At 38.9% G+C, this 23,358-nt stretch overlaps 1 protein-coding gene across 1 annotated transcript in view; it reads left to right on the plus strand.

The window, feature by feature from the left end:
• Pde4d (phosphodiesterase 4D, cAMP specific) overlaps positions 1 to 23,358 on the plus strand; it is a 1,301,793-nt gene that overhangs the window by 375,311 nt on the left and 903,124 nt on the right. Inside the window, exon 3 of the mRNA NM_011056.3 lies at positions 2,981 to 3,210. Within this exon, the coding sequence (NP_035186.1) occupies positions 2,981 to 3,210 (230 nt within the window). The remainder of the gene's footprint in view (positions 1 to 2,980; positions 3,211 to 23,358) is intronic.

Here is a 23,358-nt window from a genome sequence, read left to right on the forward strand (position 1 = left end):
AAACAGATTACCTAAAACAATTCTGAACAATATATCAATTTCTGACATTGCCACCATCCTAAACCTGAAACTGGACTACAGAACTATAGTAATTAAAATAGCATAGTTTTGGCACAGAAGCAGACATCTTGATCAGTGGGATTGGATTGAAGAACCAGATATATATCCACACACATATGGACAACTGATTTTTATAAAGAAGCCAGAACTTTACCCTGAAAAAAGACAGCAGCATCTTCAAAAAATGGTTCTGGTCAAATTGGATGGTTGCATGTATAAGAGTCCAAGTAGATCTAGACTTATCACTTGAATAAAATTCAAAGTGGATTAGAGACCTCAACATAAAATTGGATAGACTGAACCTGATAGAAAGGGGAAATAGTCTTCAAATCATTGGCACAGGAAAAGACTTTCTCAACAACAACAACAACAACAACAAAATAGCAAAGCACTAAGATCAATAATTGATAAATAGGACCCATGAAACTAAGAAGCTGCTACACAACAAAGGATTCCATCATGCCGACAAGGTAGCAGCCTATAGAATGGAAAAAACTGTTACCAGCCATACACCTGATAGATAGTTAATAACCACAGTATATAAAGTACTCAAGAAACTAGATATCAAGGAAACAAATAACCAAATTAAAATGGGGACCCAGATCTGATCAGAGAATTTTCAGGAGAGGAAACTCAAATGGCTGAGAGACACTCAAAATGTTCAATATCTTTAGTCATCAGGGGAATGCAAATCAAAACAGAGACACTTGCTTATTGAGCACATTCACTGCTTCTCTACTCATAATATGGAGACACTGGAAAAAACTTAGCTGTCCCTCAACCTCAACAGATGAATAAAGAAAGGTAGTCAATTTTCATTGATAGAATATTGCTCAACTGATAAAAATGACATCATGGAATTTGCAAGTAAATGAATGGAACATGAGGTGGGGGGGCATCATGAAGGAAGTAACCCAGATCTAGAAAGACAAATATGGAAATGTGGTATGTGTTGCTTATATGTGGATATTAGCTGGTAAAGTTGTAATCCATAGAACCAAAGAGACAAACATTTTTGGTCCCTTTTTTGTTTGTTTGTTTTTAACGAATTATTTTATTTATTTGCATCCCAAACGTTGCCCCTCCTCCCTGCACCCCTCTCAGAGTTCTTCATCTTATTCCCCACTCCCCTTCGCCTCTGAGAGGGTGTTCCCTTTTACCCCAAGGCATCCCCCTTCCCTGGTACATCAAGTCTCTACAGGATTAGCAGCATCCTCTCCCACTGAGGTCAGACAAGGCAGTCTTGTGCTACGCATGTGCCAGGGGCTGCAAACCAGCTCATGTATGCTCATTACATGAGTGGTGACTTAGTCTCTGGGAGCTCCCAGGGGTCCAGGTTAGTTGACACTGTTGGTCTTCCTATGGGGTTGTTATTCACTTCAGCACCTTCAGTTCTTCCCCTAACTCTTCCATAGGATCCCTGCCCTCAGTCTAGTGGCTGGCTCTAAGTATCTGCATCTGTCTCAGCTGCTGGTCCTCTTGGAGGACAGCCATGCTAGGCTCCTGTCTGCAAGCGCAGGAGCATCAGTAATTGTGTTCGGATTTGGTGCCTGCACATAGAATGGATCCCAAGTTGTGCCTGTCAGTGGTCTGCCATTTATTCAGTCTCTCCTCCATTTTTGTCCCTGCATTTCTTTTAGACAGGAACACTCTTTTTTTAAAAAATCACTCTTTTGAGTTTATTTCTGGAATTTCTTCCACCTTGATGTCTTTAGGATCTGTTCCCTAAAGACAACCTTGGCATAGTTTTGTCTGTTTGGTGTTTCATTATTTTCATATTTATTGTGTTTTTGCATTGAGATTTGCATGCCAGTTGTGATGGACAGCCCTTACAATTTGATTCAATAACCTTCAAAATAAGCGGCCTTCTTGTGAGGTATTGTGCGGTGTTGATTTATTTTAAGCTGGCCACAGTACTATACTTTTCCTGTAGCTTCTTTGGTTGCTAATCATAAGTTTGGGTAAAAACAAACAGACAAACAAACAAAAGCATACTATATTTGATAGAGAAGCTCATTGGGTTTAGGCTTTACCACCTCTGACTTTACCTGTGTTGTTGGACATTAGTTGGCAGCTAAGAACTTATGTCTCCTGGTACGCCTGTGTTATGGCTAAATCTGGGCTCAGTTCCTTCCATTCGGGCTAGTAACATAGCTGAGACACAAAGCACAAAGATCTTGGGCTTGATACATGCACCCTCGTGCATGCAAGCACATATATGACTGATGATATAGCTCGGTGGGTGGAATCCTTACCTAGCATGTATAAAGATTCCATCCCAGTAGTCAAGACTCCACCAAAATTTTAGAACTGGAAAAGTAAAGGCAGGCAGGTCAGAAGCTCAGTCCTCCTCATGTAATTAGCAAGTTTGAGGTCAACATAGACTATATGAAACCCCGTCTCAAACAAAAGCATGTGTGTGGGGGGAGGGTTTCCGCAGATATGGTGGCACATGTCTGGAATCTCAGTTACTCCAAGGACTCTGACAGAAGGGACATGAAGTACGATTGAATATGTGGATATCCTAAGTCAGACAGAGCCTATCTCAAAATTGAAAGCAAAACAAAACAAAACAAAACACCAGAACATTAAAGGTTATAGATGTAGTTCACTGGCAAAGCATTTGCCAAGCACATGGGAGGTCCTGGGTTTGATCCCAGCACTGGGAGAACGAGTAGAAACAAGGCAATAAATAAACAAACAAATAAACAAAACAAACATGATTTGAAATTATTCAAAAAGAAAGTAAAGATAAAATTTAAATAATTTAAAGATAGAAGTCAGAAAAAGAGAAAGATATTTTAATCGTTTAAGAACAGAAAAGTCTGTCCCTCCTCCCCCCAAGGGACATATGTCACTATATAATGGCACATACTAGGACTCCTATTAATTCTGTGGACTTTGTTTAACTTTGCCTTAGGCCTCTGAGGAAACACTGCACTCCTGTAATGAAGAAGAGGACCCTTTTCGTGGAATGGAGCCCTATCTCGTACGGCGACTTTCTTCCCGCAGCATTCAGCTTCCACCTCTGGCCTTCAGACAGTTGGAACAAGCAGACTTGCGAAGCGAATCAGAGAACATCCCTCGGCCAACTAGCCTCCCCTTGAAAATCCTGCCTCTGATCGCCGTCACATCTGCAGACTCAAGTGGGTGAGTGCCTTTGGTGACGCTTCCACAGTGCACATTGTTGATGGCGATTGTTATGTGGGATGCTTTAGGGTTTGCTTGGGGCAGACATTGTTTGATTTGAGAAGGACAATGAGTTTTTGAATCAAAAAAAGAAGAAGAATGAAAGGGTTTCTTCTGGTAACATCTGTCTCTGTGTGGGATGAGACAGTTTAGTTGAACCATTTTCCAAGAGAGTGTTGAAAAGTACTGGGTGACTGCTTAGACGATTCCAGGAAAAGGAAATTGTACCAGAAGAACGTTGACTGGCCGTAAGTGGTTTTTACAGTTCTTAGCAAGTGATAACTAATGGATTAATTATCACGTAGGCAGACACAGGCAGAAACTGTAGGTAATAATTCATTGAGACAAAATGAATCTGGAATTAAGACTATACTATGCTGTAATTAGAATAAATGAAGATATGCGATTATATTCATGAGCCTAGTAATTTGGCCTCTGACACTCTAAGCTATTACCTGAATGCTATTTTAGCACTTATCAGTATTGATATTAATAAATCAATTTCATTTAGCCTCAGTAGTTAGAATAGAGTCAGCAAAAGTCTGTCTGGCGCCGTGTACCTTCCTACTTTGGTAGAGTGAGTACTTCTTATGGTTTTTTTTTTTAATCTGTTTGGCAATGGATAATTTACTCTTTAATGGTAATATTGGCCCATGAAACAGTGAAATGAGGCTAGTGGACATATCTACTGTCTTCTCGCCTGGTTAGCTGCATCTTAAAGAAGTTTGGATGGAAAAGAAAGTGGAAACTAGAAGCTCATATGTACACAGACTCCCAAGTATTTCCTACGAGATGCCAGAAAAATCACTCGTGCTACATAAAGGTCTCTTGTTCATCCTCTGCAGGGTGAAAGACATTTCTAGGGAAGGTACTTTCCAGATTTACAAAAGAAAAAAGGCATGTGCTCAAAAGAAATTTGTCTAGTAATTCAACTCTGAAAGTATTGAATTTAGCTTCTTAAACTGTTACTTACCAGTCCACAAACCCTGTGATGTTTAAAAAAGAAAGTAAAATCAATTGCTGCTAAATAAGAAGATCATAAATTCTCACTTTGTTAGAGTGGAAAAGGGAAATATGCATTATTATATTCTTCTTGATCAATTATACATAAGGAAACTGTGTAAATAAATATTGAGTAGTTTCATAGTGTTACAGGCAGGAATGGAGTATGGCTGCCTAATATGAGGATTCTTTGTAAAAGGACTGTAGCTTTGAACTTGATTTGAATCAGCTTCTCTGGTGTCCACTGATATAGAGAAGGGGGATTCAGACACTAGGCCGTCAGACAGTCCCAAGATCAATTCTAGTTGATTGTCTTGGAGATCACCCAGAACACATTAGTTATTCTTTTTTAACATTAGTTATTCTTATGATTATGGTTTATTTCAATGATCAATTTTAAAGAAAATTCAGCCAAGAGAAGGTCACATGGACACCTGGTCAGATGTAACCATCCAAAAGTCCCCTCCCGAAGTAGAATTGGGACTGCTCCATCCACGAGTTATAATGGATCACTAGTGAGGTTTTCCCCAGGAATGCCCTCACCAGGAATCCTGCATAGAACTCAGTATCCAGATTTTCCACTATGAGTAGTCACCCTCTCTTCTTCCTAGGAGCCTAGGAGGTACCAGTGCAGACTTCCAGGAGAAAAGTGGGTGGGACACAGAAACCACAGTGTCTGTACGAATGGTTTGGGCATAAAGATCCATACCTGCCATATAAGGAGTGGGGAGAAATTAAACCTACAGAAGGGAGTCCCTAAAAGACAGTTCAGGATCCCTCTTTCAAACTGACCTTTTAAAATTCAACAGTCATAGCCCTAATTAACTCTTTTCTGTATACAAGGTGCATCTTAGAATAATTGCCTTGCTTCCTCCACACTTGAAGAGGAAGGCTTCCTAATTAAGTTTCACTAGACTAATTTAAGTTCCTGATATACTAAATTAATGTTGGTATCTGAGAAGTTTGGTGGATAACTTGATTTCTCATTTCAATGTCATGTACTTTTAAAACAAAATGCTGAAGTGTACTTAATATCATCTCTGTGTAGTTTGATAATGTGTATAATTAAAAACCTTAGGTAAGAGCTAAACATATTTAATTAAATTTGAATGTGTTGTTCAAAACAAACAGAGTCCCCAAGTGGCAAGGAGCTTAAGGATTTAAGATGCCAGCGTCCTAGAACTTTGGTTGTTTCAAAATTTGTTTTTCTCTCAATGAAGAACCAGAGACTTAAGTTTCAGTGCAATATGATAAAGAAATAAATGCGTATTTTACAAAGAGACAAAGATGACTTTTGTTCCAAAAGGCAGCCGAGAGAAGCCATGAAGAATAGCCAGTGAACAGAAAAACAGAGACAAGAGAGTTATTGAAGGGACTGCTATGACCTAAGGAAACAAAAATAAGTTTTGAATTAAATACCAGGTGTCAGGAAATTAAGGAATATAAATTCCAGAAGTTAGAAATTAGAAATGTTTCTTTGCTGCCCTTAGAACAATGGATTCCTTCCAAATCATGGAATCATGATATCGTGGTATCAAAGAATGGATGGGGGAGATTCATGTTACTCTCAATAAGTTGATCAGAACCCAATTAGCCTTTAGTAAGGGCTAGTGTATGGGTGCATGTGTGTATGTGTGTGTGTGTGTGTGTGTGTGCCTGTGTGTATGTGTGAGTGTGTATGGGTGTTTTGTTGTGAGCACAAAATAGGATTGTTAAGACTGGATACACCAAGAAGCTTGAACCCACCCATCTGCTAGTGTTCCATGTAGGGTAGAATTTTCCAAGTACTCTGGACATTGATTGACCTTTTATTAACAGCTTGAAATCATATAAAGTTAAAGATTAAGTAGCCTGGACTGCTGTGGTTTTATGTACATCTTCACTGATTGATAGGCATTGGAGTTACTACTAGCTTGGTGATGTCGTGACTACAGCTCTGATGAAACATTTTGAAGCAAATCTATTATAGATATATGGCTAATTCCTTTCTGTTCTGGAATGGAGGCTCACTGGATATTCATAACCACTTGGACCAGAGAAGGCTCTGAATTTCTTGCCCCTGTCAGCAGTACACATTTACCCAGGACTTCATCTGTTCCAACAATTTCAACCAATGTACAAAAATTCTCTATTCTAGCCACTGTTTATGCTGATGAACAGGTATCTTTTGGTTTTAAAGATTTCTTTTGTTTTTGTTTTTAAAATTTTTATTCACACTGTAGCTTAAGAAGACATTGCACTTCATAATGGTTGTGAGCCAGCATGTGGTTTGCTTGATATTGAACTCAGAATCTCTGGAAAAGCAGTCAGTACTCTTAACCCCTGAGCTATCTCTCCAGCCTTGTGAACAGGTATCTTAATGTAGTTTAGTTTAGGTTTTCATTATGAATAGTGATATTGTTTACATTTTGATACATTGTTGAACATTTTTGATATCTCCTTTGTGGTATATGCACTTGAATAATTTTCTAGTTTTTTTTTTTCTTTTACTTGTTAAATTTAAAGGATCCTTTAGGTAGTCTAGACATAAGAATTGTATTAGATAAATGTGCTATGGCATGAATATTTTCTCATAGAGATCAGTCTGAATTTTTATCTCCTGTTTGTTTTTTCAACATGGTGGGCCCTCAAAAGTGTGAGCATTTGCACTTGACAAAACAAAAAACAAACCACCCCCCCCCCAGAATATCAGAATATCATAAAGAAATGAAAGAGACCTGGTACAGTAATGACAGAAGATAGGAGGAAAGAGAAAGGAGGAAGATCAGAAAGCAGGAGAAATGGCACAAAAGAGAATATTATGTATAGGTTCTGCAGACAGGCAGTAGACCCTGCTTAATAAGGAAATAGCAGCTGGCACACACACCACTAACTCCCAGGGTAAATTCCCCTGGGGAGAATGGTTGCTGGCTCCTGGGATGGTGGCTAGTGACACCTGGGATACACAGGCAGTGGAGATGCAGACAGAAAAATGCTGAGGATGAAATTACACCATGCTTTGGGGGATTGCATTGTGATTGGACAAGGGCTGGGGTTCTGTTCTGGGTGGGTTGGCTGTGAGCTCTGCCTTCTCCTTCACCAGCATTGCATCTTGGGAAAGGACTTCAAGTGTCTATCTCTATAAGGGTACAATAGGAAAATGGGTTCTTCCCATTGTAGGTTAGTCTCAAAGGCAAAATGGTTACAATTGTTTTGTTTTGTCTTTTGACATTTTATATGTGCTTGATAGCAACAAGAGCTTCCACTCCTATACTCTTTGGGGAAAGTATTGGAAAAAATAATATTTGTTGTATGTATTATGATCTCACTTTCAGAAGCTGGCTTTGAAGAGCCTCTACTAATAACTTTGGGGTAGAGATAGATGTTCTAGTAGATGTTGGAGGGAGGCTGACTTCTGTTTCTGATTCAGAGAGTCACCATTACTGTGGGACTTATATATGTGTGTGTGTGTGTGTGTGTGTGTGTGTGTGTGTGTGTGTGTGAATAAGGCTTCATCTTGTTTTAGAGTCATTGGCAGGTGACAGTCCTGATTTAAGTGCTATTTAGTTGTGTTTGCAATGACAGTAGAGGTTGTCCTTCCAGTAAAATTCTATAAGTAAAAGCTGATTTCTCCATGTTTCACACTGTTCAAAACCCCCTGAAAGGAATCATGAGTCCCAACTGGCCCCCAGAAACTGACTTATGTTTCCTGAGTGGCTCATGTACCCCAGGTACTACGCTAAGAGGAGTTTAGCTTGACACATACAAGGCACAGGAAGGTAGAGGAAGGAGAGGGAGGAGGTGCTAAATCTTTCTAGTCATCATTCACTGCAGCATTGGCCATAATAAAGAAGAGCCAAGGAACAAGTTGTTCCCTTGTGATGGGATGACACAGCTCTGGATGGAGGCATAATATCCAGGCCTATATGTGGGAGGAGAATATTACAAGCATTTCTTCATCACTGGCATCCTATTACCTGTCTGGAAGAGTACATTGGGTACATTAATATCACTTTGTCCTATTTTTAAAAAATGAATAGAATTTAAAGGAAGAAATGATCCCCCCTGAGGATTAAATAGTGCATGGAAGAATTATCTAGTCACATAAAGTTCACTTTATGAGGTTCTTAGAGACTTATTTCCATGAGTGGTGTGTCATTCGCATAGGGGGTGGTCCCAGATGCCAGTTAGATGATGAAGTCTTTGATCGAGTGCTCAATGCCTAGTCCTCTTGAGTACAAAGCATACACCACAGCGAACACACGCAAAAATAAAAATAATAAAACTTTTAGCATTTAGTGACTCAACTGAAATCCGAATAAAAGGTGAAAACAAGGAAAACAAAAATCTGCTTAGAGCAGACGCCTCTGTCTTTCCTCATCTGTACCCTTCTAATGTGAAAAGATATTAGCAGTAGGCATTTTGTCTTTGAGGTATTTTAGTTGTAAAGTTTGATGAAGCTAAAGGGTTGTATGCCACAGCCTCCTTGTTGAGCCTACACCTTCATATTGATTGTGCACTCATGTACTGGGAGATTCATTTCCTAGGGTCTTATTGAACATTATATAGAACATCTATAATCTACTGGGCACAGCTGCTGTGAGAGATTCAGGAGCAGTGTATCATTCTTGAGCTGTATGTGGTTTTAAAAATGAATAACTGGAAAAAGATAAGAAGCGATATACCTAACAGAGTTGAAGTCACAAGCAACATAGAAAAAGCATAATTCTTTTGCCTCTGATTTATTTAATTTCAATTTATTTACATAATGTTCTATGCTAAAAGTTTTAAGATTAATCACCAAACATCATAGCCTTTCTATTCAATTAAGTCTAGTCTACTTTGGCTTTATAACTTGTGATGTTTCAAGACTAAAATTAGTTTCAGTATAATGGAGTACTTTCTTCCTACTATGTTTATTGACGACATTTTATTTTGATAATCAGTAGCAATTTGTGTTTTTAATCTAAAATAAACAAAAAAAAATTCTGACTCCTTTTCTTCACACATCATAGACTCTCTGAAGAGTTCACATATCTGCCATGTTCACAGTTTACAAAATAGTATGATAATTATCCAACTGCAGTGTCCTTTCTTCACAGTGTGATTCAATTTTTTTTATTTTTATTATTGCAGAACTTCTGGTATCTGCATTTAGGATTCCCTGTCTGTGTAATATACCATGACATTTTACTCTTAGATGTATAATGTATTGGCTTATAGCAGGAAGTACTTTTATTTATAAATCAAGATGTTGTAGTTCATGGTCTCCAAAACACTAAAGAGGGAAGAGGATGTGAATTCATTACACTCTAGCATCTGGTAGGAATGGCTAATTATTTCTTGTGCCAGCTTGACTTGTTTAAATCATATAGGTTGTTTTGGAGTCAGATACTTTCCAGCAGTGAGCCCACCGAAACACTTACTTCATTGCAAAACATAGGAGAAACATAAATCACTCTGTATAATGCCAGACACTCAGGAGGTCAAGGGGTTAAAAACATAGGCAGAGGTAAAAGGGAATCAACAGCCCAGACATGAGTGGAACTAGCATAGATGTCAAAAGAAAGGTTTTATCAAGAGAGAGGAGACATGATCGTCAGTATATACACATGAATAAACAGAAGTATGCCCACAGAAGCTCGGGTAGGAGAAAATACAACAGCCTTCCCTCAGTGTGTCACAAGGAAGTGACTCCTCAGAATACACCTGGTTGGGAAGAAGTTAGGATGTGAGCTCACCCTCCAGTAAAGAGGCTGGAAAGGAAGGGGCGTTTATTCATCCTGGAGAGAAGAAACTTCTGCAGAGCTTCACTGAACAGGAGAACAATGAGAGTGGGATTTAAACAAGAGAGAAATGACAGAGCAAGGTCAGGTCGAGACACTGAAAGACACACACAGAGGGAAGAACCTGTCTCAGATGGTTCTTCTGTAGGAGACATGGAGAGCTCACTTCCCAAGCGTTTGTATGAATCTTCTAGCTGTCCCCTAACAGAGAGATGCTCACTCAGTGGAGCAGTTGGATCGTGACTTGGAAACCTCACTGCAACTATGGTACTCTGGAGTTCTTGAGACTTTTTTTCAGCATCTATTACAAACAGCAGCATCTTCTAGTTTTGAAGATGTTGGCACTTTCTAAACTATTCAGCTGTTTGTTAGAATTACTATAATAGAATATAGAAAGTGAGGGGTGTTTTTAAAGATGGGTATTCTTTTTTATGTTCAGTTAGGCTATAATGTATTTAATAAACTCCTTTATACCTATCTCTAATGATCTTACCAGTTAATGTATTACTTAAGTGTTCTGAGGTAGCATCCAGGTTTTCATTTGCAAATTTTCTTTCTTAGAAATGATGGCAACTTAAAACACTGTAGCCTCCTCTTCTATTCGCAAACACTGTCTCTGAAATGTGAGCAGTATTCTAGTTAATCATGTCAGTTCAGTCAGTAAAATTTGTATGTGGTTAATTCTATGTACAGAATGCATTCTTTAATAAATTGGGCCGCTATAGTGGCCTTGATAAAACAATGCATGTATTCCATGAATTTGGAAGCAATATATTATTTTCATAATTTAATATAAAGTAACCTGAAGCCTATTATTTTTTTGTAGAAGAGTTCATTTTGGCCTATGGTTGTAGAGAGATAAAAGCCGGTTAATACCATAGCAGTGAAGAATGGCAGTAGGCAGGAGGCAGCTGAGTTCACATCTTCATAATGCACACAGTAGACAGAGAGAGCAGACTAGAATGGCTTGAGCTTTTAAACTCTCAAAGTTTACCTCTCCCAACAAGGCCATGTGTCTTAATGCTCAACTGAACTAAGTATTCAAATGCCTTGGACAACGAGAGGCCTTTCTTAATCAAACCACTATAAGAGATCAGGAGGCTCTACTGTCTCCATGTACTTTTCTAACAAGTATTTGTTTTAATTTTTGAGATTATAATCACACTATCTCCCCTTCCCTCTCTCTCCTCCAAACCCTCCCACATACCTACTAGTTGCTTCTTTCCTTCCTTTGGGAGTTTGTGTGGCCCCTATGGTACCATGAAAGATGAAGCTTACTGCTTTTGTTTAATACTTTATCGGAAAGAATTGCATGCTTGAGACCTAACATTAGCACAGTTTTTCATGGTATCTTTTGTTACCTTGGCCTGGCAATTCTTTTAATTTGAATTCAAATGCCCTAATATAGTGTTTGTGACTCTAATTTAGCAACTTTGCAGTGTGCTGTGTTTACAAAATGACAATGTGCACCATAAAGACCTAAGCAGCGAGTGCTGCAACTTGTCTTGAGAAGGAAAGGGAAGGTTCGTCAACCTCTAGAAGGTTGCTGCAACAAACCAAGACCAGAACCTACATTTTTTGGCCTATAGGCTCTAATAAGTTCAGCCCAAGAAACTGAGATAAGGGCTGATAACTTTAATTGTTCCTGTAAAACTTCCCATGTGTCAAAGATACCCTTTGCTATTGGCAAGAAGTAAATGGATGGTAGTGAAAATTCACATGCATGGACCATTATGTAGTTGTTAAGATGATTGTGGTGATAACTATGGATGTCTTTAGAACCCATTTGGGAAAAAAGAAACATACAAGTATGTCCATATTAAAGTTACAATACTGCACCACACCTGCACCTATCTAAGAAATGGAAAGCAATGTGAAAAGCATAATTCTCTGATATAATTTATTCCATCAACAAGATTGTAATAAAATTAAATACAAGCTTTGTGAGCGCCCGACTCGCCAGCAAGAAAGATGCCACAACAGGATCCTTCTGCACACGTTTATTGGGAGAGCTTGATTGCAGAGGCGAAAAGACCCCGAGCCCCAGAACTGGCGATGCTTATATAGGCCTAGGAGGGGCGTGTCCACACCCGATTGGTTATGCTTTCAGTACCTCATTTACATGCCTTGGGCCAGGCTATAGGCGCCTCATTTGCATGCCTCCGGCCAGGCAGTGACTCTGCAAAAAAACTCTACTGCACATTTGCACATTGGTTGTTTACCCAAACTTATGGGTGGTGGCCAGCAGTAGCTGGCACCATCCTGCAATGGTGTATGTGGCTTCCCACAAAGCTTTATTAGCCATTTTTCGAGTCTAAGTATCTACTAATCCCTGATTTCTAATACACACTGAGTATGGTACCTGGAATAAAGTGTAATCAGGTGAGTCTGATATGTGTGCCTGCACATAATCAAATAGGAAATTAGGCAACTATGGGGGAAGGTTCATGGACCTTCAACCTCCCTCCAGATTACTTTATTTAATCATTTCTTTGTCAACAATTTTCTAGAGAACACCATCAGGAAAAAAAAAAAAAGGAATTGATCAAAGAAAACTGAGCAATAGCTCCCTGCAATGAAGGAGATGCCAACACTAAATTGTAGGTTTTCAGAAAGGCAGAGGAATGATATTTATAAGGCTCGAGAGCAGTGATTCTCAGCCTGTAGATTGCAACCCCTTTGAGGTCAAATGACTGTTTCACAGAGGTTGGAAGATCACAAGAAGACACAGATATTTACATTGTAATTTGTAGCAGTAGTAAAATTACAACTAAGAAGTGGCAACAAAAATAGTTGGGGGTCACCACAATATGAGGTACTGTATTAAAGGGTTACAGCATTAGGAAAGTTGAGAACTTCTGCTCTAGATCCAAATCTTTCTAGGTAAAAATAAATGGAATTTGGCAGAATACAGACCCCATTTTGTCCAGATTGGGTAGGAGATGGAGTTCTGCCTTCCACTAACAAAGCTGTGTGGCAGGTCGTTACTGGTTGCCCTCTGGCCCTTCGAGCAGGGCCCTGTACCTCTGTGCGGTCAGGTTGACCCACAAAAATATATGCAACTCTGTTGACTGGGAAAAGATCGTGGCATTGTACTGTGGCTCTTGGTGATGTAGCCAGAGCCAGTATAAACTGTGCTGTTGACCGACAGGATTCTGAGGATACTGTACACCATTAAATTAAGCTCCTGACTACTTGTTAGGTTTGCGTCATCCTGCTCAAACTGGCTCTCCAAACTCCCTGTCCATTCTGAATACTGTTCTGTATTCATTTGTAAGTTCCTATTGTTTATGGCTAGGTGGTGATTTCTATTGCTTGTGGCTCTGAACCATGACAAGGACACAGACACTGAATTTATTATAAAATGTATCAAGTTTAGAAATCAAGATGCAGGAAGTACTCTGAGTCGTCTAGAACTTAATTGTCCTATCAGTGGTGAATTTAGTTGGAGGAAGCAAGGAGAAAAGTGAGTTCCATTCCAGTGCTTTTTATATATATAAAGGAGTGACAAAGTAAGGGCGGCAGAGGGAAGAGCCTCTGGAGATGCCCCTGGCTAACTTTGCAAAGCTCTCAATATGGAGATAAAGACAGGGCCTCCATGTAATTATTCCCCTTTGACTGCTCAAGCTGGTAGGCTTAAAATGGACTCCTAATGAGAGTGGTTTGCATTGCAATTAATTAAGAGCATGAAATTAAAAACTGAATGCCTTTTCTCTCTCTAGAGGATATTCTTTATAAGTATTGTTTTAACTTCTCTGTCTCACTGTGAACTCCCTCCCTTTCTCTCTCTCCTTCTTTTCTTCTCCCTCTGTGTTCTTTCTTCCTCTACTGAGGGAGAATTAACTCCAATCTTCAACAGTCTACAGGCAGGGGCATTTTTCTTAACACTGGAGCAAACCTTTATCTAACTGTTTTTTGTGTCTCACGTTTATCAGTTGTTTCTGATATAAATGTTTTGAAGGCAATCGCAAGGAAAAAATAAAAATGTTCAGTAAGCCTTTGGCACAGATGTTCTTGTCCTCTAAAAGTCATTTCTCTTTATTTTAATGTAAGAGAATGACAGACAGTCAAACAGACAGACAGACAGGCAGACGGAGACTATAAGAATATGAACACATGCATGAAGTTATTATGAAGAATTATTTCAGAGGCAAATCATCTCTGGAAGTTGAGAAAACATAGATTTCTCCAAACAACAATCTTGAGAAGTCTGGTGGTCATACCTTGCCCCCCAACCCTTCCTTCCACCTGAACATAATCCATCTCTAGTCTACCCTTAGCCTTCAAACTTCTGTTATAATACCATGCTTCAGAATTCGCTTTATTTTGATATCTTCTATGTGAATAAACTATCTGTTCCTTGTGGGGTGTTTTCTAGTGAAATAGGATGGAGCTAGGAGGTTCGTACATTGTGGGGTGTTTAGTGACCTGACCAAGGATCAGTGTTAATGTGATGAAAAGAAACTGATACAAGCATAGACTTAAAAATTGCTCACAATGTTAGCTGCATGTGGAATATTATTTCCTAAAACTCCAACAGATCTGATGACTGGCCAAAGAAAAGTGTGAAATAAGAACAGTCACGAAGGAGATTTGGAGCCAATATGAAAGTTGAGAAGACTACATATTACAACACAGTGCCTTTATGTGTGTATGTAAAATGTGCATGTATATATGTATTTGTGTGTATACATTCCCTGAACCACAAAAACAGGTAATAGTCCTCATTGTCCTCATTGTCTTTCATCTCCATATCTTGAAAAGTTGACAAGTGAAGAAGACTGTATTAGCATGAACCCTGTGCTAAGCAGTGGGCAGCCTCGTATATGCACCACTATCTTCTTTTCCCAGGTAGGAGAACTGCAATGTGGAAGGGGTCAATAATGTCCTCAGAGTCAACGAGAAATAACATATAACCCAAATCTGAAAGTCTCCAGTTTTAATCTATGTATATCAGAATCTCCAGTTCCACTTTAATATAGCTTTTGTGTCCTACAGAGCTGCTAATGATATGGGACAACCCACCTGTGGTTATAATCTTCCCTGTGGAATATGTGGAGATTTTCAGAAATTTGCCTTAATATACCCATTCTATCCAAGGAAGTTCCTACCAAACCCCACAGTTTCTTTTTTTTTTTTTTTTTTTTTTTTTTCACAGTTTCTTAAATAGTGGTATGAACTGGGCATTATTTGGCCAGCATAGTTCTCAGCTGCTAAGAAACAGTGTGGCAAAGACTGGGTTCCTGGGACATTGGAGATCATAAAAAAAAAAAAAAAAGTTCTCTAGGTTCAGATGGGAGGGGAGGTGGGAAGGAACTGGAAGGAACTCAGAAGGAAGGGAGCAGAAATGAGGATCTATTATATGAGAAAAGAATCTATTTTTAATAAAGGGAACAGGGTTCTCAATTCTCCTAAACCCAGAGTCTGGCCTAATAATTAGAAAGTTATATTGCATGGACTGCAAGTCTTTAACTTACTGCTTTGAAAGAGTTAACACCACCAGAGTTTTATAGAACTATATTAGACGCCATAAAAAGAAAAGTCCTCCTTCACCTCCGGTTGGATTTCACTGTTGTTAATTTACACTATTAATTAAAATGTTTTAATCAGAACACCATGTCATGACACAACACCAAGCTCTATAGTTATGCAGCCACTGATTATTGTTTAAGCAATGTCAAAATTAGCTTTAGAAAAATAACCATGTAGCCCCACTTTAGGCTCTGTGTACTGATGAGGGAAGCAAAGTCAGAGAAGGTTTTCAGAACAAAATTGGCACCAGTTGAAAAACCTAAGCCAAGTCTCACAATTTTGTTTTCCTCTGTTTGTTGTTTTGTTTTTGCATATATATATTGAAAAATGACCAAGTAATCTAATATTACAGCAACAAAATAATTTTGGATGGCTCCTAATTTACATTTAAATCATTCTCATGGAGGCATTATTGTAAGCATAAACAAAGAGATTACTTTGAGCAACAAAGGCCTTTACACCTGAGAAATACATTAACTATAACATTTCAAATTATGGGTTTTAGTAAACATATCTAAAAAGGCATTATATGGATTGGAATAGCTTTGCTTCTGGAATTTATTTTTCTAATAGTCTGTCTGAAAAGGAACAGTGCTAGCCTTCTTTCTCTGGGTGAGTTGTGGAATAGGATACTTAGTGGGAGCCAGTTAGAGCTGAGAACAATGGAATTTCCAAGTCAAGAGCCATGTGATTGTTTTATTGTAATTTTTATTAAAGCTATTCTGTGACAGTTCCATATGTGTGTGTGATGCACTCTGGTTGCTTTCACTCCTTCTCCTCCCTTATTTCTCTCCACTCCATCAGGTCTCCTCCCATACTCCCTCTCTCATATTTGCGTACTTTTGTTTTGTAACCACTGTATATAAATAACTAGGAGCAGCGTCCTGCGTGACCATGGGTTTAGAAGTGTCCCTTTGAGCGTGGCAAGCTCTCTAGTGGGTGCTCAATTAAGGCCAGTGCCTGCACCTTCCACAGAGTAGATGTAACCAATGAGTTAGCAGAGAGGGAAGGGCCCTGTGCATTCCTCCCCAGCCCCAATTGACTAATGGCAGACTCAACCCTGCATGCATAAGAGATAGGACTAAGATCCTGGCTTAAGACATTGAATGATGAAGGCAATCACAGGTGATAAAAGGAGTCAAATTTCACAACTATCTGGGAGCAAACAAGAGCCTTGTAGTATGGGAAGGGACATGCTCCGTTACAGTACTCTAGTTGTGAATACATGCTAGGTACTTGGAATTTATACTGAAATGCTTATTGGATTGACTAATTTACTTTAAACCTACAGGTTTCAAGGTGTTTTGTTTTCATAACAGAATAAACCAAGATCAAAATCTCAAGAAAAGATTGGATTATAACTTATATATTCATTGTTAATTGAAATGGTACCAATGGACGCTTCCAAGTGCCCTATCCTGAGGTTATCACAACAAAATCTAGAAGCTTCTTTCATATTGATTACATATTTTATTTGACTCATCTCAATGAGTGGAGAACATAGATTTTTAAAATATATTCTCTATATATTTTATTAGTATAGGGACCCCAAAATATGTTTTTCTTGTTCATATTGCTTAGTATCTCTGCTGAGAATGTATAGCCTTATGGACTCTGTCAAAATCGAGTTAAGAAATCATTACGGTGGGACTAGAGGGATGGTTCACTGGTTAGGAGGACTTCTTCCCTTTGCAGAGGACCCAGGTTGCAAAGGACATTGGTAGCTCACAACCATCTGTGACTCCACTTCCAGAGGACATGGCACCTTCTACTGACCTCTACAGGAGCCAGGCTTACACACGATCCACAGGCATTCATGCAGACAACACTCATGATATAAAATTCATTTTTTAAAGAAACGGTTGTGGAAATAGAAGATTGAGATTTGATTCCCAGAGTTCAGTCCTGTTAATCAGTAGAGGAAGCTGGCCATCTTAGAGGTGTTGACAAGATTAAAAACAAACAAAAGCAATGCAGAGTGCATCACCTCATTGTGAATAGAGCTGTGTTTCTTACCTGAACAATAGAATGGCACATTTTAGCAGAAAGCATAATTAAAGTAGGGGTACTCTCCGTGTAGATGGAGTATAACTTAGTGATGAAAATCCAAACCAGAGAACATTAAGTGTGGTTATTCACAATCTCATTTGTTGTGCTGGGGAACAGATTTGTCTTCTCAACTCTGGGGTTAAATTAGGATAGAGAATGTGTGTGTTGGAAGGCAGCCTGTTTCTCCGTTCTGCTGTCTTATGGCTTTTGGTATGGCTCAATGCCATTGTGTTCTAGTAAAAATTACCATTTGATGGACTGCTGGGAGAGCAGGCAGGGAGTGGGGGTGTGAGAAGCGTGGGCGAGTCCCTACAAATGTGAAAAGAATGGTTCCTTAGTCGTGTTTGGGAGCGTTGCTCAAAATTCTTCACGTTCACGGAGTGAAGCATTAAGGAATTAGAATATTTCTTTTTAAAAACAGGGAACTAGAACTAATGTCTGTTCCTCTGAGGCAGGCTTTCGTCCATGTATGAAAGCATTATCTTAAGAACTCCTTTGGCGTATTGGAAGGTCTCTGATGCATTACATAAAGAGAAGTAGGAGTGGACCTTGCTTCCCAAAGCCTTGCCCTCTACTTAAGCACTGTGACCCCCGATGGAGGAGAGTGATAACTTGAGTCTCTTTCTACAGCATCTGAATAGCTAGATCTACCAGGGCAGATTGTACACATAATCTTCTCCACTCTCTTTCTTTCTTTCTTTCTTTCTTTCTTTCTTTCTTTCTTTCTTTCTTTCTTTCTTTTTTCTTCTGCAGAAAGTGTTCAGCTCTGTAAAGTAGACAGTGGCTGAAATTTGGAGCTGAGATCAGCTTAGCTGCATTGTCCCCCTGAAGTGCAAAATTTAAAAAGTGTTCATAGCAAGTTAGTATTTGTAGTGAGAAAGAAACCACTACAGATTTTAAATAGAATGTGGCTTATATTATAAATATCATGAATCATTTTAAAAACTGTGTTTTGTTAGCTGTAACACAGTTCTATAACTTTTACTCTAGACTTCAACTACATGCTCTTTGATGGATTCTTCAAGTGAAACTTAATGTACCCTGTATAAACACATTAAAAAGAAAAAGTCAAGCCTTTCTCAAGTATGGCTTATTTTTAAATTATTATTAGTTAAAAAATGGTAACTTTGTATAAATTATGAAAGCAGGTGTCAAGTTTTAAGAAATTTTTACCATGTATTGTATGAATGAACTAAGTGATTTCAGAGCATTTGCAGGGTGTGTTTGTGGGGATAGTGATTAGTGCGATGTATCTTCTCATTCGGTGAATGCTTTGTCATCCAGGTCTTGGCTATGTGTCATAACATAAATCCAGGTCTTCTTCATTAATGTCAGTATGCCATGTCAAATTAGAAAAAATAAATAAACTTTTCTCAATATGTTAATTTGATTCACCCTCTCATGATTAATTAAATTGTCAAGCTTTTCCTGGTAGTCATTTTTCTTAAAAACCTCTCTCTCTCACTCTCTCTCTCTCTCTCCCTCTCTTCTCTCTCTCTCTCTCTCTATGTGTGTGTGTGTGTGTGTGCGTGCGTGTGAGTGTACATATGCATGTATGTGTGTGTTTCTGATTACCCCCTTTGAAATTATCTGGGAAAATGGTTACAGTTTTCTTCCTGGTATATTTCTTGATTTCATCAGTCAGCTTTATTACACTTTTCATATTTCAATAACAAGATTCAAAATTTCATCTCAATGATTTGTTTTTTACATTTCTTTAATAAATGAACTTAAAGATAAAAAAGGTACTATTCAGACACATCTGTATTGAGTTCAATAATTCCCCACCAGTATTATTGAGAGATTCCAAACATTTCTCCAACTCCACTGTATGCTTGCTATTGGGAGGCCATTTGTTTTAGTATTTCTGCAGCATATGATTGAATGAGCACATGGACCAGATGCATTCTCAGAGGTACTGATGATGCTTATGTAGGCAGAATCCCCAACTTAAACCAAAGTGTCCTCTGCTCCTCCTGCTTTTCTGAAACTCCCAAGACACACACACGCACACACACACATGCACACACACACACACACACACGCACACACACACGCACACACACGCACGCGCACACACACACACACACACACGCACACGCACACACACACACACACACACACACACACGCACACACACACATGCACACATACACACACGCACACACACACACGCGCGCACGCACACACACACACACACCACTTGCCTTTCTCGTATGCCTCGTTCATGCTGCTTTTGTTTTTAGTGCCTACATCCCCCTCTAAAATATTGTTTCTTTTGCTCCTACCTTTTTCTCCGTTAGTATCTATGCTCCACAGAGATAGGCCTGGGTCAGACTTTCTGGGTCAGACACAAATGACTGCGAATCGATGGCTTAAAACAGCAGAAATGTATTCCTTCTGAATTTGGGAGGCCAGAACTTCAAAATCAAATGTCAGTCCACCTAATTCTTTCAAGAGGCTCTGAGGGATAATTGGCTACAAACCTCTCTCAGAGCTTCTGGAGGCTTCTGACAACTCCTGGCATCCCTGGGTGTGAAGCTGCATAACTTCAGCCTCTGAGTTTGTCCTCACACGGCCTTCTTCTGTCTGTGCCTCTGCATCTTTTACTATTCTATTCTTCAAAAGGCATCCTTAAAGAACCTTAGCTCATTAGACTTGAGCGCAGCCTAGCCCAAGATGACCTCATTTGGGGATCCTTACCCTAATCACATTTACGAAGACTCTTGGAACAAATAGAGCTCCATTCTCATTCCATGTGGCCTCCAGTTCAACACACTGCAGAAGGCAGAACTTCCTGTTTTACTCACTGCTGTATAGTTGGCACCTAGAACAGAGCCTGGAAGGAAGTTAGGGCTCAATAAACATTTGCTGAATAAATACACTGAGGGTCTCCAACACGCCAGATAGGGAATATGTGGATGGCTGCAACTTAACTCACCCTCAAGATAGTTCACTTTCTTTTCTCCATTTGCATAAAAGTTCTAAGGAATAAAAATGTTATCTCTGATAGTGTTTGTGGATCATGGATTCTGTAAAATCATGCTAGTGTGATCAGTGATATGCAAATAGTAGACATGTAAGTGGGCAGCAGACCCTTTCAGAACCACTCGTCATTGGTTGGTCTTCAATGCAAGCATCCTTGTCCGCCTTCCCTGATGGGTGAGGTATCTATTTAGAAGACATGGACTTGACAAGGAGTGACTGTCTTGTTTTCAAAATTCCTTCTCTTTGCCTAAGAGTATACACAGGTATGAAAGGCATATGTAAGTTTAAAAATTCTACTTAAAAAATGCCAATATCAAGCTTTAGTAATGAAATTTGTTGTAAACATAATTATAATGTACTTTTACAAGTTTGCTTGTTATAGCTTGAACTTAAAATATTACAGATGAGCAAAATAAAAATCAGGGAAAAAAAGAAGAGGCCAGAAACTATCACCAATAGTTTATATTTTCCTATAAAAATATTTGCTAGAAATGTCAGTGGCTCTAATATCCTCTTGTAAACTCATGCTTTATAAAAAGCATTACCTAAATTACCCATTTCCTATATTATCTCTGTAAAACAGAAAACACTCTCCAGGCTCTTCATTGTGAAGAACGGATGTTATTGATGAGACAGCATCATTTGTTCGCTATGCTGTACTCATTCGCCATTTAGCCTCTTAATTAGACAATAAACTTGAGCTTGCAAGCCTTCTTAAGGCAATGGTTTACTCATATATTCAGAACCAAATGGAGCCTCATAATAGTTGAAAAAAATTTCACTCAGCAAGAAGTAGAATATGCTTTGTATTGTAAACAAAAATTGCAATAAATATCTATTATTAACACAGAAAATATATGTAAAAGACAGTGGTATTTCTATTCTGTGAGTTAATGGCAGCTAGTCCATCTCATAGACTTGTACTCCCAGGAAAGATGCTCGCTGAAAGGACCATAGACTATTTCAGGTAAAAAAAATTCTGGAAAGCTGACACTTTTCCTAGCATGCATGCACACATTCATACTGTCAGACTAGGTTGCCGATTTCACAACAGGATAAACTACATACATGGACATATATTCTACAAGGGAGAAAGTGCCTCTCCTACCAATGCATTAGAAAAGAGCTGGGCGTGGTGGTGCACACCTTTCATCCTAGCACTTGGGAGGCAGAGGCAGGCGAATTTCTGAGTTCAAGGCCAGCCTGGTCTACAGAGTGAGTTCCAGAACAGCCAGGGTTACACAGAGAAACCCTGCCTGGAAAACCCAAAAAAAAAAAAAAAAAAAAAAAAAAAAGAAAGAAAGAAAGAAAGAAAGAAAGAAAGAAAGGAAGGAAGAAAGGAAGGAAGGAAAGAAAAGAACATTACAACTAGTAAAGTTAGTTCCCAAATGCTTTTGAGGAAAAAAAAAGAAAAGAAAAGAAAAACTCCAAGAGTATTATATGGGCTGATTGACTGATCAGCTATTGTAACCATAGCCTTATTTTATCTATGCTTATGGCTTTTTTCTGGGGGTGGGGGGGTTTAAGGGCATTATTGTTTTTACACAGAGAAATATCAGATATTTTTAATTCCTGAATATCAGAAGATATGAAAGCATTATCTTGTTTGCATGATAAAGGCTTAGAAAAGTAAAATTAACTTTTAGAACACATTCTTTTAGCCCCCTTTTCCTGTTCTCTCAAGACCTAGAAGATATCTTAGTCTGGGTGATCAAACTAGAGCAGTTGAATTAATTTGTTCTGATCCTCTTGTTCTTGTCTTAGATCCTAAGGGTGAAAACCAAGCTACAAGGTCCTGATGAAATTTTGTTTTGTTCTGTTTCTTTGTTTTTCGAGATAGGGTTTCTCTGTGTAGCCCTGGCTGTCCTGGAACTCACTTTGTAGACCAGGCTGGCTTTGAACTCAGAAATCCACCTGCCTCTACCTCTGCCTCCCAAGTGCTGGGATTAAAGGCATGCACCACCACTACCCGGCCTGATGAAATATTTTTAATGTATGTTTAAGGGATAGAAGGTTGCTTAGTGGCTATTAATATTTGTTGTCTTTCAGACGACCAAGGTTTGGTTTCTAGAACCCATATAATGGCTCGCAAATATTGGGAACTACAGTTCCAGGGGATCTACTGCTCTTCTGATTTCTTTGGGCTCCAAGCGTGCGTGTGTGCACGTGCGCGCGCACACACATACACAAACACATACACACATACACACGAGGAGTACATATATATGTACATTCAAGCAAAACACTCATACACAAAAAATAAAACAAATATCTAAAGAGAGACATACTTAAATAATCATCCAGTATCGTTAGTGTCTACCTTTATTCTGAAAGCATGGACCCTTGTCGTTGAAAACCACAAAAACACATCAAACTCTGGCAAATCTCAGCTTGACAAGCAACACTTGGTTGCATCCAATTCATAAGTACAAAAGGACCTCCCTGGCTTTGTTTCTCTGTAAAACCTGTATTGATTATCATTTTGGCTTTCATTAGAACTTTGTAGGATGGTACAGTATTATTTGTAATATAGACATTTCAAATAATACCCTGGCTCTGGTGGAAAGATTCTGGGAGAAGCATTCAGAGAGCAGACGTTCTTTATTAAGTCCAGATTTTAGGACTTGTCTCCAAGCGATCTGGGGTCAGCAGGCTGTCCTGAACTGTGCAGGTTGTTTAACATGACAAAAGATGTGGTCATTGCTTAGGTCCACCTAGAAATCCATCACTTCTCATTTGTAAGCCCTGCTTCATTTCACAATATGTCCTGGTC

Source organism: Mus musculus, chromosome 13 (genome assembly GCF_000001635.26).
Source record: "Mus musculus strain C57BL/6J chromosome 13, GRCm38.p6 C57BL/6J".
Classification (NCBI taxonomy): domain Eukaryota; kingdom Metazoa; phylum Chordata; class Mammalia; order Rodentia; family Muridae; genus Mus; species Mus musculus.